The 17,459-nt window shown below is 37.8% G+C and overlaps 1 protein-coding gene across 2 annotated transcripts in view; it reads left to right on the forward strand.

Annotated features, from left to right (window-relative positions):
• The window catches only part of LOC306866082 (unconventional myosin-X-like), a 45,192-nt gene that overhangs the window by 17,108 nt on the left and 10,625 nt on the right, over positions 1–17,459 (forward strand). Inside the window, exons 1-5 of one of the 2 annotated variants that reach the window (XM_079411087.1) lie at positions 7,603–7,698; positions 7,810–7,898; positions 9,908–10,090; positions 12,159–12,316; positions 15,523–15,646. In XM_079411087.1, the coding sequence (XP_079267213.1) occupies positions 7,862–7,898; positions 9,908–10,090; positions 12,159–12,316; positions 15,523–15,646 (502 nt within the window). In that variant the 5' untranslated portion in view covers positions 7,603–7,698; positions 7,810–7,861. Of the gene's footprint in view, positions 1–7,602; positions 7,699–7,809; positions 7,899–9,907; positions 10,091–12,158; positions 12,317–15,522; positions 15,647–17,459 lie in introns of those variants that run through there. The other variant, XM_079411086.1, reaches the window with a different exon arrangement.

Genomic DNA, 17,459 nt, shown 5'->3' on the forward strand with positions numbered 1-17,459 from the left:
GATGTTAATGTTATAGTGATTGAGATTAAGTGGACTACAGAGAGAAGTATGCGCTCACAGTGTAACACAGAATGAAGAACGCCTACTTCTTTTTTGTTTGTCATGTCTTAATAATGCTATGGCATTGGGGGAGTTTTTTTTTTTTTTTTTTCTCACAGGCTAGCTGGCTAAAAACTGATATTGTCTTCCTGTAATAAACCAATGATTTATTTAGATCTAGAAAGTGTGTGTGGGAGTGTATAATGGATAACTGGGTTATATTAGCTTTTATCATGATTGTGTTAACCATTGATTAATCAGGCTATTGATGTCTGTTACTGTAAGTCACATGGAATTGGCAGTAAAAGTTACACACAAAAGAATCTTCTTGATTCAGAGGACATTTATGGAGAAACACATAAAACATGTTTCCCTTCTTTTTACCTTTCCTCCATCCCTCTATTTCTTTTATCAGTTTCCTGTCAGTGTGGGCCACACAGCTGGTTTGGGTTAGTGAGCTTATGCCACCGAGAGCGTCAGAGAGGGAGGGTTACACACACAGTGCTACTTTGCCTTCATATTAACCATTCTGCCTGGCAGTATTACCAACCAGAGTTTCCAGTTCCATGACGCTATTCCACTGAAAACATACAAAACATTTGAATTCATGTCTCCAACCGCAAATTGGTTTCATACGGCCACCTCACGCATTTATCCTTAATTCTGCAAATCAGTCTTCTTCGGCTTTTAATATTCCATTTTTTTTTCACATGCTGCACAACTACACATCTAACTGAAATAAAATGTACCAATTTTAGGTTATATGTTTTGCCTTTTATGAATAGACAGTTTAAGAAGAGATGGAGTTGGAGGAGAGGGAAACCGGTTCAGAAAACAAACAAACAAAAAAAAACATGTTGTGCTTGCCAAAAAGCTATGTTTCTGACATAAAATTATGTGAATTGATTTCTGTATTTTTAGTCTTTATACAGTATCGTTTAGTAAGATTTGTTGAACTTTTTGAAAAAAGCCTCATGCTTTGTTCAAAAATACATTAAAATATTAGAAATATTGTGAAATGTTATTAGAATTTAAAATTATTTTCTATTTTAATATATTTTAAAATGTATTTTATTCCTGTGATGGCAAATGTATGCTGATTTGCTGCTCAGTAAACATTTCTTAATATTATCAGGGTTGAAATGGGTTGTGTTAATACTTTTGCTGAAACTGTGAAATTGTTTCAGGATTCTTTGATTTAATAGAAAGTAAAAAAAACAGCATTAATTAGAAACAGAAATTTCTTTACTGTCACTTTTGATCAATTTAATGCATCCTTGAATACAACCATTAATTGTTATTTAAAATGTATCTTTCTGACCCCAAAATATTAAAATAACTTTGTATATTTTAATTTTGCTTATATATGGACTTCATTTACTCAACTGCTTTGAAGGTAATTTTAGTTTTAGACTCTGAGATGTTTGAGATGTCCAGGCACAGTTTTGTATTTGTAATGTAAGGACGGAGAAGGTTTTGCAGCTGGACTGCAAAGGTTTCTCAGGGTGAATTTGCTTTCACTTCCGTAAACAAGCACAATTTGCTTATTTTCCTTTCTTCTCCTCAAATCAGTGCTCAGGGTGTTTCATTTTACATCTCTCACCAAACAACAGCTACATTCTCTGCAGCGTTTTCCACTTTCCCTTCCAAATCATCCTTCCTGTTCTTTCTTCCGCTCTCTCAATTTCTTTAACTATCTTAGGATGAGTCGAATTGATGACCATGTCTCTATCCATGTGTCAGTAAAGTCAACATCCCACTTGACTGACAGTTTGGTTTAATATTTTGTCTAGACTGCTTTATCTTATATTTCCATTTATTTGTATTTCTCTCTTGCTGTTTCTCCCTCAAGGCTTCCATGTCTAGATTTGGAGAAAGGCGCACTCATTTTCCTCTCCTCCTTTTTATTATTCCTGTTGTTTAATCCTGTGTGACAAATTGCTTCCTGCTCTGCTCTCCCTCTTACAGGAAGTCGACTCGCAGGCCCCTCTTGGGGGCCACTGCTGTGGACTCTGGGAAAAGAGTGAGCAGCAGTGGGTAGCATTGGGATGGGTTTGATTGGACAGCTGTGGAAACCTTGTAGACATACACACTTATCTCACAACCCTCACCTCTTTACAGATCCATTACACCAGTCCAACCTGCATTCCAGCTGTGACTATTGAATAAACCTCTACTTTACAGTTTCCAGACATAAACTTCAAACACGCCTCCACATCTAACATATATTCACTCACACGATCACGCAACACAAATATGTCTATAAATTTCAATCTTCAGCCTCACATCGGAAAGAAAATGACAAATGAGACTTCTAAATGTCCCAGTTGATTTTCTTACATGACAAGTTTAAATAGAAATCAAATGGACATTTTTTAAATAGATCTTAGCAATAGATATGTTTTCATCCAAGTTATTTTCTGCAAAAATTGTGTTAAACATTTCTTAGGAAATTTGAACATTATAGATGTTACAAATAGATGGAAATTGGCACAAAATAGAAATGGAAGTGGTTTTTGATTAAATGTGATGAATTAATTAGGTTTTAGAGCACAATAAGCGACTGACAGTAAATACTTTAGAGAGCAACAGTGAATGAGCCAATCATTTTGATAGGAAAAATTGAGATGCAAATTGTTTAGTTACTTGGCTTGTTGAGACAAAGTCTTATGACTTTACCTAAAATTTATTTGGTGTGTTTCTATTGTAGTTTATGCATGTCTTCTTACTAAATAAAAAATGTATCCGCCTCCAGTGAGCATATCCTTTTTTCTAGCATTTTGCCTTTTTTTAGCATTTAGCATTTCTAGCAAATTTTATTCACATCATGGACATTTTTAATATGAATATCACTTTGGATTTAAATTAATCCCATACTGAATTACAGTATTTGAGCTGTGCTGTTCACGTACATTTTATAGTTTTACAATTACATTTTTATGTCTCCAAATTAATTGTAGGAGTAACATCTGGGACAAAGTTGGTACTTATATGAAACGCAAATTAAAATTCCATAAAGTCTCTTAAGCAATAAAATATTAATTTGGGCAAACATATCCACACACTCTGAAAACATTCATGATAACTTCATCATGATACACATTAAAAACGATCGCATCATATAAAACCGCTGATTTTTCAGTCAGAATGGCAGCGGCTCATTCATTGCATGCCTTTTTCAATAGAGCAAGTATAAGTTTCTTCACCCTCATACAGCTGACAGGATTGGCCAAATCAGGGCGCAAAGGTTTGGTGCACTGCCATGCTGATGTCACTGTGTGCCACTCATATCCTATATAATGGATCAAACAGTCACACCACGCCAAACCCTGTGCTTTATCATTGCCTTCGCGTGTAGGTGTGGCATTTCAAGTTCAGACACACAATAACTGCACTGACGTGTGTGTGTGTGTGTGTGTGTGTGTGTGTTCACTTGCGCATGTGTACACGTATACTTTTGAATGAGACGTGACCTGCTTCGTGTTGATCGGGAGCTGGTATTGTTAGGTAATCGACTACATAATTGTGTTACATGTTATCTGGCTTCTGGGGTCCAAGGTGCTTATATTGATCTAGAGTGGCTCATTCACTCAGAAGGGCACCACTGGTTAGACAGCCAAAGGCCAGCTACTGTAACCCTCACTTCCTGCCTTTCTTATTGCTTTCTTTAGCCACTAACTATATTTTCCCAGAGAAAAGGGTAGATAACAAGGTGCTGCATTCATGCCTGCACTTTTAACAAAGGTTCTTTAGCTCCATTAGAAACCATTCTGTTATCAAGAGCCATTTTTTACTGTGTAGGCATCTTAAGTTGGATATAGTTTCTTATCTTAAGTTATGTCTATAATTTTTTTCCCATCTATCGTTCTATCTATTAATCTATCCATTGCTTTATCTATCTAAAAAGTAATATATTTAAAATACATTTATGTATCAAGTATAGTTTAATTCTATTAACGTATTTACTGACATATCACTCGAGATTTACTGATATAAAATTATAATTAAACTTTATTTGGAGTACAATTTGTGCACAATGCATATTTCTTAATATTAAATGATTAGTTCACTTACATTAAAACTGCAATTCGGATGCTAAGCCCATTGGCTGCCTTTGAAGTCCTCTATACGGAAAAAATTCCTGGAATGTTTTTCTAAAAAAAACTTTCTTTGTTACTGAAGAAAAAAGACATGAACATCTTGGATGACATGGGGGTGAGTGTATCTCTGTGTAATATCAGTCTTTAAATGCAAGATATTGAAGATATTTAAAATGCACCTGAAGTATACTTGCAATAGTTCCACTTTAGCACAATCAAATATACTTAAGTATACCTTCAGTTGGACTAAAGCACTGATTCCACACAATTAAAGTGCATTAAGCACAAAATTAGTTGTTCTAATTTAACATACTTTAAGTATACCAGTTTAGTATACTAAAAGTACAAGATCCATCCCTACCTGAAATCACTTTATTTTCTACATGAAGCCACAGCTCTTATGTAGCCAAAACATTGCCAGTGCATATTGTGAGTCTACTTTTGTCACAGTGCCAATGCATGTGCTTACTGTTGGAAACAGGCCTTGGATTGTGAGTTCATATTTTGTAGTGCACACTCTGTGTTGAGTATTACAGGCTCCTGTACTGTCATGTCCTGAACAGAGGTAAGAGATAATCCGATGAGTCAGTGTTTCATATCTCTCTATAGCCTTTAAGTGAAATGAGACGTGCGCCGACCTGGATCAGTCATTGCCTGCTGCTCCGATTTTTCTGTTTAGGACCAAAATATCTGTACTTTTATGTCACCATCACAGACCTCTCTCAACTCCATATTCATAAAAAACATTTTTAGTTTTACTGATAGTCTAAAACAGTTCTAGCCCCCGAGACATGAGTCATAAAGCTCATCTCCACTTTTATACCCCATATATCCATCCATAAGATATCTTACTGCCCTCTAAAGTCTCTATATAGCAGAGCATGTTTGTCCGTATCTGCACGCTGGTCTCATTCCAGTGGCCTCTAGCAGAGATAGACCTCAGCTCATTTTATCTGTGTGTATGTGTGTGTTAATGCTGTCTAGATTAGGATGAGGGTTATTCTCATGCCTGCGGGACAGAGAAGGTTTTTTGTTAAAACCGGATTCTGCTCTGATCCATGAACCGGTTCTGGCAGGTTCTGACTGGCTGATTCCAGTCCCCACAGCTCTTACGATCAGAGGTTTCCTTTTTTTGTGCTGCCTGCCTCTCTCTCTCTCTCTCTCTCTCTCTCTTTCTGATGGATGTCTGTAAACTCTTGACTCCGTCTGAGCTTAAACTTAAATTAGAGAGTGATGCAAATCCACAGGGATCTACCACTGCATCTCCATTACACGCATACACTTGTAAACTGACCTGTAAATAAATGCACAGAACACTGATAGGGCTCAAGATATTCAAAGAACACAAAAATATTCAGATACAGCTACCGTTTCTGAGGTCAATGAAGAGGCAACATACTCTTGGACCAGATTGGCAGGCTTCAAAGTACAGCATCAGAAAGACTGGAGCCAGAATGTAGAGCAGATATTTAATTGCACATATTCATATGTATTCTTAAGTTAAAATGACCTTTGTCGTCATTGAACGATAACAGTTCAAAATCTTGAGCAAATCACAAAATGAATAGCAATTTTTCATGTTGTACATTAAAATGTTGGGATGCCTAAATTGACTTGTAGCATTTAAAACAGTTGATTTCAGTTTGCTTGATTAAGCTTGTTCAGCATTTGTTTATCGGTCATATCATGAAAATAAGCATATTGATATTGTCCAAAATATTAATGTAAGTACACATACTGTGTGTGTGATCGGGCTCTTCAATTAGAGACACTGGGCCAGTAAATGATCATATGATCTCTGGTTACAAACCATGATATTTTTCCAGAGCATGAGGAAATGAGCTTTCAGGACTCTCCATTTGATTGACTTAACAAATGGCTAATTTGGGTGAGAAACAAGCAAGTCCAGATAATTAGTGGCAAATGAAGTTCTGACTTCGGATAACAGGAGATTCAGGAATGTCTCGTTTGATTAACCGACACGGTCACATTCAGTTCCTCCTTTGCAGCCCAAAGTGTGTGCATGTGTGTGTGTTTGTGTGTGTGTTTTAGACTGTCTGAGTGCCAGTGTCATCAGGGTGATTATCCATCCATCACGGTCTACTTCAAGGTACTTGTGCTCCCAGCATTCCCCAAAACATCTATCATTTGTTAGCTAATGACATCCTCTGACTAATCTTTTACCTGCTCATTACAAGCTGTTATTCTGTTCTTAACAAGAGTCTTTTAGTACAGGTGTACAATCAGCCATTCACTGACACCTTGATTTTTATCCATGTTGATGATGATATGAGTTGTTTCTTGCAAGAAACAACCTCAGCAATTTGTGAAATTTCATCCCTGCTGAATATTCCATGGTCAACTGTAAATGGTATTATTGGAAAGTGAAAGTGTTTAGGAACAGCAGCAATTCAGCTGTGAAGCAGAAGACTACGTAAATTCACAGAGCGCTGAGGTACATGGTGCATAAAAGTTGCAAACGCACTGCTGATTCGATAGCTGAAGAGTACTAAACTTCTTGTGGCAATAATACCTGTGCAAAAAACTGTGCAGCGGGAGCCTCATGGAATAGGTTTCAGTGGCCAAGCAACTGCATGCAAGCCTCAAATCAATAAGTACAATGCCAAGCGTTGAATGGAGTGGTGTAAAGCACGCTACCACAGTACTCTGGAGCAGTGGAAACCTGTTGTGTGAAGTGACGGATCTGGCTTCTCTGGCAGTCTAATGATGGATGTTGACCCCTGTCTGACAGCATTGTGACAATTGTAAAGTTTGTTGAAGGAGGGATAATGGAATGGGATATTTTTCAGGGGCTAGGCCTCTAACTTCAAGTGAAGGAAAATCTTAATGCTTCAGCATACCAAGAAATTTTGAGCAATGCTTCCAACTTTGTGGGCACAGTTTGGGGAAGGCCTTTTCTATTCCAGCATGGCTGTGCCCTAGTGCACAAAGCAAGGTCCATAAACATGGTTGGATGTGTTTGGTGTGGAAGAACTTGACTGTGTGCCCTGACCTCAACCCCACTGAACACATTACAAGGCCTTCTCCAACATCAGCGCTTGACCTCACAAATGCTCTGCTGGATGAATGGGCAAAACTTCCCAAAGAAACAGTCTAAAATGATGAAGATTGTCCTACTAAGGTCCTTTATAGTATAGTGCATATTTATTGAGCCCCGAGGGAAAGTGGACCCACCCATGACATTTTTGTCCCATGCTCTGTGAACTTTAGTGTTGACTATTTGACAACTATTTACTTGTCAGTACCTCTAGACCACTCTTGTTCTCCTAGGCTCTTCCTAGCTCTCTTTGTGTGCGAGTGTCCTTGGCATCTCTTAGTCACGTTTATTTTCAGTCTTTTCCCTGGCTGCCAGACCGATAAAGCTCTGCCTGGCCATGGTGGTGGAGGGTAGAGGGATGTGCGTGTGTGCTTTGTGTTTGTGTGTGAGATGTGAAATGTCTGCATATGTGAAGTGGTTTTGTGCTATGTTGGGGTCTGTTTTAGCAGCAGAAGTGTGATGTTGACCCCAACTTCCCTCAAGGGATGGGTGTGCATATATGTATGTATATATGTGTGTGTGTGTTGGGGGCTAGGGGAGGGGGTCGTACAGTACTTACTGGGTTACAGTAGGCACATTGCTGACGTCTGTGTTGTGTTTCATGTTGTTCAGTCTGTCAGGAGTTCCTGAGGAGAAGAGAAGTCTCATCACACAGAAGAGTAAGATGACGATGGACGAAGACCCTGAGGTGCTTGTGAAGGGTGAGGAAGAAATTCTTCTTAATAACTGATTCACCAGCTCAAGTCATATTTGTCATTATGGCTGTAAAACTAAATGTATTCTTTGCATGCATTTGTGTGTATTACGTCTCCCTTTTTTATTCTGCTGGTTACTCGGAATCCTTAATCTGAAGTAAATTAGATTTGTACTTTTATCTGTAGTGAGTTAATCTAAAATCTGACTCATAATTACCTCTGTATAAACCAGAGTGCAGCAGGCTAAATAATGTCTACGCACACACACACACACACACACACACACACACACACACACACACACACACAGACAGGCATCTAAATGAGGACATACCATATATCTCTACTGTCTTTATATAAAGATAATTATAATTAGTATAAACTAATCAAAACAGACTACCGTGATAAATTAAGCAATATTATTTAAAGATATTAATATTAAACTTTTTCATTATTGGTAATTATCAGGTGTACAGATAAACAGGCAACTGTTCAAAAGTTAGTTATTAAAGTTTTTAAAATGTTTTTGAAAGAAGTCTCATACTCACCAAGGCTGCATTTATTTGATCAAAAATATTCAAAATAATATTAAACAATAAAAGTATTATGAAATATTATAAAGTAACTATTTATTTGAAAATATTTTCAAGTGTGATGCAAAGCTGAATTTTCAGCAGGCATTACTCCAGTTTTCAGTGTCACGTGATCCTTCAGAAATCATTCTAATATGCTGATTTGCTGCTCAAGAAACATTTCTTATTGTCAATATTTTTGTGAAAGCTGATATTTTTTTTTCAAGATTCTTTGAATATAAAATTCAAAAGAACAGCATTTATTTGAAATTGGAATTTTTGTAACATTCAGAATTACATTCAGAATTGACATTTAATGTATTATTCAAGTAATATCCAAGTAATACTGTGTAAAAAAAAAAACTAAACCATATCAGTTGACTACACAGATTATTTAACACTTAAAAATAAGCTGATGTATTATTTGTTGAGAAATACCAATATTGATCAATCTGTGACTCCTATACCTACTATTAAAACCAAATTTTGCATTCAAAAACACTACGTTTACAAATAATATTTTTAGTATAAACTCAAATGTACCTAAAGGAAGTTTTTTTTTCACTTTAGCTTTTAGCTATAGCTTTTGGGAACAGTCCATAGTCCCAAGTACACACACGCGCATCAGTTATAGCTTGCAGTATTATTGGTGACACACAAATTGGCTGACATACTGCACACCAACTGAGACCGTTAGACATCGTTAACCAACACTTAAGCTGCTGACCACAGATTTAAGTGTGTGTGTGTGTTATTTAGAGTCGTCCATGATCTCAGAGTGTGTAAATGTGAGTGCTATGCGGTATTTGCTGCACTGGAGTGGTAATAATACTCAATCACATGTAATGAGTAATAATAAGCAGGGCAGAGTAATATTAGTGTAGAGGGGTCCAAATACTCCGCCAGCCTGTCTCATGCTGGCCCGCAGAGCTGCTAAATAAGACAGTCTTCCCTCAGTCTGTCTGGCTGACTTGCACGCATGCATGGACACACATATTCAAAGGGAAAGGTAGCAGGTGCAATGCATCTGCAAGCCGCAGTGGAAAAAAGGTAACATGTACTTTTCCCATGAAATGTGTCTTGATTATTGGCTCTGATACACATTTGTGCGTAGACAACAAGCTTGCTGAAGGTCTGGAGGGAGATTTTATCCCCAGTGTGACCTTAACACAACCCTCTATTAAGTTGGGTGAGTGGTGGTTTGGTATCCTGCTCTCGGCTGGATGTGGATGGGGTGGTTTGTGCTGTTTCGCCTTTTTCCATGATCACTCACTCTGACTCTGCATGAGCGCTGTGAACTAGCTCTCAAAGAATGATATTTCAAATGACACATCATTCATTTCTGTCAGGTTTTGAAATGGAATCTCCGTATTCTCATTTGATTGGTCTGTTACAGTATTTATCATGTATAATATGGGTCTTTTTCTCTGTTCTGTTTTTCAGGCTGGCTCCTGCGGGAGGTACAGGGAGGTTGGCTCCGGCAGAGGAGGTTCTGGTTTGTGTTGACGACAGACTCTCTTGACTACTACAGCGGCCCGGACAGAGATGCTCGCAGACTGGGCACGCTAGTACTCACATCCCTCTGTTCAGTGCTGTGGCCGGATAAACACACCTACAAACAGACAGGTAACGCATCTGCAATTAAACTAAGACAGTCTAGTCTTGCATACACTCTCAGAAAAAGTGTGCAAGATTGTACATTGAGGGGTTCAACAGCTTGTCACACTTAAAGGGAAATAATCTGCCTTATTTACCCCTGGAAGGGCTACCATAGTATGCTAAAAGTACATGTTATTTTTCTGTATAACTAATATGTCCAGGTCATTTTAGGGATAAATAAGGTATCAGTCAAAGCAATTCTTTCTGTTTGCACTGAAAGAGCGTAAAAGTAAAACCACATCCTCTGTTTTCTCATGACTTTGGTGATGATTTTAAGGTTATTTTGGTGGGGTTTTTTATCATATAATCTTTTTTTTTTTTTTTTTTTAAATTCCAAAATCAACCACTCCTCAAACATTGTTTGACACCACAAAATTTGTGTCAGTGTGAATGAACACGAGGAGATGAGTTACATTTTTGCAAGAAAATACTATTTCAGTTTTTCTACTTAAATCGTAATGTTTAATTGAAAGTGTTACTTGCTGTGTCTTTGTAATTGCTTTTTTTACTAGCAATTTTTGATTGAAAATAGTTTGTAATTTTTTTTTTTTTAGAGATTTACATTTAGAGAACATATTGATATTTAGTTTTCTTCAATTTATTCCTTAATTTTTTTTTACTTGGTCCTAAAAAGTTGTTTCAAAGGCTTTCATAAAAACTGCAGAAACCCTGGATGACTTTATTTGTTTGTCACTTTTTGTCCTGGTCAGTAAATGGTGTGAGCCAGGATTCATAGTCCAGTGGAATATAAACTAAATATTTCACTCTCTATTTTAGGGTTTGCACTCACAGTGACATGCATTTTTTCAGGGAGAGCTGATCTTTTGGACCGATCACAGGCACAAAGTGGCTGTGAGACCGGTTGATCTCTTGTCGGCATTGGCGTGAATTCTTTCTTGTGGGAAGATTTTGATTGAGGAAATGAAATGCAGGATTGTTTGAGAAGATCAAAAAAACAAAAGAGAAATGAAGGCAGACAAACGAGAGGCATTGTTGTCTTGGAAGACGGTAGGGAATGACCAAACAGACTCAGACGCTTAGTCATACTGTATGTGTGTGTGTGTGTGTGTGTGTTCACATGGCACATATTCAGCTTGAGTTCTGAATCACACACACATACACACAGACTTTCAACCAGCACCATCCACAAATCTCTGAACTTTTCCCAGATTAACTTTAGGGACTTTCCTAGATAAAAGTGTGTGTATGACTGAAAGTAAAGCTTTGTATGTGTGTACAAGGGCAGCAGTTGGTCAGGAGTCATTCATTATCCAGCACAGCGGACACAATGAAAACAGTTTCTTCTTTTAACAAACAAGTTGTCATATAATATCATGGCTAATGCTTTGGCTCATCCACAGAGTAAAACAGATCTGTTAATAAAAACATTAATGAGGTACAATTTTCACCTAAGAAATTGGAGATGTTTACAGTGGACACCAAATGTTTTGGCCTGTAAATTTTAGAACACCCACTGGTTCTGAAAAACCTGACAATTTCAGGGAATGTAACCATGACAGTCATAGAAATGAATCTCCACAGCGAATATATACATTGTTCTGCTGTATAATATTTTATTTGCTAGCTATTGCTCTTTGTGAGTGCTTGTGTAGAGCGAATACTTGCCCCCAAACAGTCTAGAGAGATTGGTGGGCTTCATGGAGATTAAGAAATGGTGAGTTTTGAACCTCAGTTTTGAACCAAAGCTTCATTCTTTTGACTGCCAAAGTTAACAACAGGGGAGAAACGAGATATTAGTCGGATCCTCATAAAAGATCTAGATCCAGCTCTCAGAACATCTGAACACATTTATTGCAGGTCAGACACGTGAAATATGAGGTTGTCAGAATGCTGGAGTTCTAGGACATTTATCTTTAATCAGAAACAGTATAACCATTTGATTTATTTTTTATTTTTTGCTTTTCTTTATGTACTCTCCTAATTGTTGTCCACTTTGTTGAATGGCACTTTATAAAGAGTTGCACTAAATATGGGCCTCTTTGTGTGTGTGTGTGTGTGTGTGTGTGTGTGACAGGTTACTGGAGTCTGACAGTGTACGGCCGCAAACATTGCTACAGACTCTTCACAAAGCACTACAATGAGGCGGTGCACTGGGCGTGTGCTGTACAGAAAGTCATAGACAGCAAAGCACCGGTCGAGACACCAACACAGCTCCTCATACGAGACATTGAGGTGAGAGAACAAGCAGCAATGGAGATGAACATGACAGCATGTCAACATATATCAAAAGGAAATATAAATGTTGCATGCACACAACTTTAGAAAGGCTGCTTTAAATTGAGCATAAGTGACATTAAAGGCATTTATAAAATATTTCTATTTCAAATAAATGCTGTTCTTTTGAACTTTCTTTTAATCAGAGAATCCTGAAAAAAGTTTTCACAAAAGGATTAAGCAGCAAAACTGTTTTCAACATCAATAAGAAATGTTTCTTGAGCAGCAAATCAGCATATTATATGTGCTGTGACACTAAAGATTGAAGTAGAGACTGCTGAAAATTCAGCTTTGGCATTACAGGAATAAATTGCATTTTAAAATGTATTAAAATAGTAAACAGTTATTTTAAATTCAAATAATATTTCACAATATTACAGCTTTTACTGTATTTTTGATCACTTAAATGCCCCCTTGGTGAGCATGTGAAACTTTTTCAAAAATATTTTAAAATATTCTTGAACCCAGATTTTGGAAAATAGTGCATAATGTAAGATAATATAATATTTTTTTTGCCTCCACTGTGTGTGTGTGTGTATGTATATATATGTGTGTAAGTATATGAACAGTAAGGACAATTCCTTTATTTTAGCTGTAGACTGTAAACATTTGGGTTTGAGATGAATATGAGATGAGAGATTAACATTTCAGCTTTTATTTACAGGTATTTTCATCTGGATCTGATGCACAACTTAGAAGATAGCACCTTTTGTTTGAACCCCCCCCATTTTTCATGTCACCAAAAGTATTGGAACATGTGACTGACAGGTGTGTTTTGTTGCCCTGGTGTGTCCTATTAATTGATTATTCAAACAATAAATAGCACTGAATGTCTGCGCTCAGTTTCAGATCCGTTCAGACTGCATTTATACTTAGTTAGATGTGTAACCAACATGAAAACCAGAGAGGTGTCTATGGGTGAAAAACGAGCAATTGTGAAGCTGAGAGAAGATGAAAAATCAATCAAACCATTGCACAAACACTGGCAATAGCAGGTACAACCATTTGGAATCTCCTGAGGAAGAAAGAAACCACTGGTGTACCAAGTAACACACCTCAAACGGGTAGATCAAGGAAAACATCTGCAGTTGATGACAGAAACATTGTGACAGTTGTAAAGAAAGACCCTAAAACAACTGTTAGTGACATCAGCAGCAACCTCCAGAGGGCAGGAGTGAAGGTATCACAATCTACTGTTCGCAGAAGACTTCATGAACAAAAGTACAGAGGCTACACCAGAAGATGCAAACCACTCATTAGCAAGAAGAATAGGAGACGAGCCTCAAAAATTCTGGGACAAGGTTTTATGGACTGATTTTATGGACCAACGTGATGGAAAGGCTAAAGTTTGGAGAAAGAAAGGATCTGCTCATGATCCCAAACATACAAGCTCATCTGAAACACAGTGTACACAGGTGTACATTATAGTACACATTACACAAGTAATGTAATGGCTTGGGTTTTCATCACTTCTTCTTGGACATGCTTATTAATCTTCATTAATGATGTAACATGATGGCAGCAGCAAAATGAACTCAGAAGTCTACAGAAATATTTAGTCTGACAATTTACAGAAAGATGCAACCAAACTGATTGGGAGATCCTTCATCGTGTAGCAAGATAATGACCCAAAACATAGTGTCAAAACAACAAAGAGTTCATCAGGGGCAAGAAGTGGAAGGTTTTAGACTGGCCAAGTCAATCTCCACACTTAAATCCTGTAGAGTATGCATTTTACCTGCTAAAGAAGAGACTGAAGGGAGTAACCCCCCAAAACTGAAAGAGGCTGCGGTGAAAGCCTGGAAAAGCATCACAAAAGAAGATTGCAAAGGTTTGGTGATGTCAATGGGTCACAGGCTTGATGCAGTTATTGAAAGCAAAGGATTTGCAACTAAATATTAAGTCTTTTTCACTTTAATCTATGTTAATTCTATCTGTTCCAATACTTTTGGTGACATGAAAAATGGGTGGGTTCAAACAAAAGGTGCTATCTTCTAGGTTGTGCATCAGATCCAGATGAAAATACCTGTAAATAAAATATGAAATGTTTATCTCTCATCTCATATTCATTTTTTGATGTCTTAAGATGTTTTCAGTCTACAGCAAAAATAAAGGATATATATATGTGTATATATATATATTTACATATATGGCAGCTTAGCTCCTAAAGACAAGTTCAGGATAGCACACACATACAGACACTGTGTGTAAACCATCTAAACCCCACCCACTGTCATCTTTCTGCCCCACTGTATTATTCTTAGTTTGATGGCTAGTGATTTTACACTTATAGATGTGTTCCTCGGTATCCCGTGTCTCTGGAAATAGTTTCGAAGGCAGCGAGTAGCTCTTCAGAATAACCCTGTTGTTATGATGTAACGCCGGCGCTCTTGGATAGATCTGTATTAATAGGATGCTAGTTGCTAGCCCACAGAACTCCCTGGAATCCCATTGAGGTCACACATAAACAGACAGGCGCGAAAACCATAATGGTTGAAAAGTGCCCAGACCCCTAAATGACCTTGCTGATTGCTATATATCTCTTGTAGATAAGATATGCATAGATATGAAATATTTAAACAATAAGATAAGGGAGGCTGTATTTTATAGTCTTGGCTAAAAGACACTAGCCTATATTTTTGCCGTATTGCTTTTTTAAAATGATATACAATAAAATAAGCTTTGTTTTTATAAACTTAAGTTTATATATGTATGTACTATTTATTTTACCTCTCACAAACTCACACATACAGCACATAGTGTTTACAGGAGGTCTTGTCATGTTTAACTGCTCTTAGTTTGGTTTATCATGTCTGTTATAAGCAAACATCCCACAACAAACATAAACTGCCCTTATTCACCCTTGAAATGTACATAGCAGCTTTGATTATACACACATACACAGAGCAGACCTTGACCAGGGTTGTCAAGTCCATTTGTAAACTGAAAATGTTTCCCTTTCATTCATCCCCCTCAGCCGTTTTCCCAAACACAACATTTCCATATAAAACATCATTTCTTTACGGACCCCATAACAAAGAGGTCATGTGTTTATGGGGATATAATGATACACAGCAGAATAATCTGTCTTGAGTTTATTTATACATCAAAGTGTTCAATTGACCTTGCATTGCTTTGTGTGTTTGTGTGGTGTTTTTGTACAGGAGAATAAATTCAATCCAGAGGTTATAGAACACATCTACGAACATAATCCCATCCTGAGATACACGCAGAGCCCCCTCTATGCCCCACTGCTGCCTTTCCCCTATGGCAGCCTCCACCACACACGTGAGTCAAACGCGCACACACACACACACCCACACCCACACCACTGCTCACATAAAGAACATTTCAATGGACCAATCAGATTAGACACACTCCTTCTTTCTACAACCCTGCTGTTTGGTGTAACCATGGTCGTCAAGCAGAATCAAAGCAAACTTAGCATCTGTTTTCAAGTGCTTTGAAGCTGTCAGCTTCCTTGAAAACCTTTATGAAATGAAAACCTTTAACAATGTTTTTGTTCTCCTGTTTTTTGAGTTCACCATGAAATCAGAACTGACCATTCTTATGTCTTTTACGGAATATCGCAGTGTTAAATACTGAATCATTTAAAGGTGACATCATGAAAATCTGCCTTTTTCATGTTTAAGTGCTATAATCGAGCCCCCGGTACATCTGCTAACCCAGAAAATGTGAAAAAGAACAACCCAGTCATTTTTTTTGGTAAGCTTTTCTCTGCAGGCTTTCGCTCCCCCTGTGATGTAGAAAGGGGATCTTATTATAGTATTACCACCTCTTAATCGGCAAGTTTCCACCCACAATGCCGCCATTGTGTTTTTACAAGTGACAACAGAGTACCAGTTCTAACACCATGGCGAAAATTTGAGCAAAGTTTGCTAACGGTTCTGTCTTTAGCTGCACTGACGAGCACAGAACAGTATTTAGAGTCCCAGGCTCAGAGGAGACGAGAGCAGTGGATTTATTGATTTATTTACTGTATATTACGCTGCTGCCACACAGATCTAATATAAACATGCAATTTCTTTCCAAGACAGACTTAACCTACTGTTTCTGAAACTCAGTTTGTTTTCTAACATAAACTTGTGTATTTGACCGTTTAAGCGCAATAAGACATGAAAGAGAACTTACTCACATGCTGTGTGACAGCCGCTTTTTGAAGTGAAGTGAAGTGACATACTGCCAAGCATGGTGACCCATACTCGGAATTCGTACTCTGCATTTAACCCATCCAACGTGCACACACACAGCAGTGAACACACACACACCGTGAACACACACCCGGAGCGGTGGGCAGCCATTTATGCTGCGGCGCCCAGGGAGCAGTTGGGGGTTCGGTGCCTTGCTCATGGTGCCTCCAGTCGTGGTATTGAGGGTGGAGAGAGCGCTGGACATTCACTCCCCCCACCTACAATCCCTGCCAGCCCGAGACTCGAACCCACAACCTTTGGATTACAAGTCCGACTCTCTAACCATTAGGCCACGACTTCCCCCACTTGTGCGTGTGCTTCAGATGTGTGCGCTCAGAAAACCGTATATCAGATGTTTAAACTAATATGCTTTAAAGCGCAAGATTTCAGAGTGATAGACATTATAGTCAATATCAAACTGATGTTTTTTAGCAGAATATCTGCGGAAACAAGCTGTAAAGGTAAAGTTCTATTCTGGAAAAGGGGACGGGGAGCAGCAGCTCATTTGCATTTAAAGAGACATGTATGAAAACAAGTTTCTGCTTGCATTCAAAATAGGCATTTTCAAAATTATATAATGCATGATCTGTGGGGTATTTTGAACTGAAACTTCACAGACACATTCTGGGGACACCTGAGACTTTTAATGCATAGTGTAAAAAGATGCATAATAGGTCTTCTTTAAATTCATGTTCCCTACGTAATAAAAAATATTAATGTCTCCTCCCCTTTGCAACAACATCTCTTCTCTGATGACCTTTCCCCTCCAGCAACTTGCTGACATGAGATTGCAGCAAATAACAAGTCCCGTCCTACATTTGTTTAAATTTTTTTTTTTTTAATTCTTGATCAAGCAGCTGTTTCACTCAAATATATATGACAATAGTGAA

Source organism: Barbus barbus (assembly GCF_936440315.1).
Source record: "Barbus barbus genome assembly, chromosome: 4".
Classification (NCBI taxonomy): domain Eukaryota; kingdom Metazoa; phylum Chordata; class Actinopteri; order Cypriniformes; family Cyprinidae; genus Barbus; species Barbus barbus.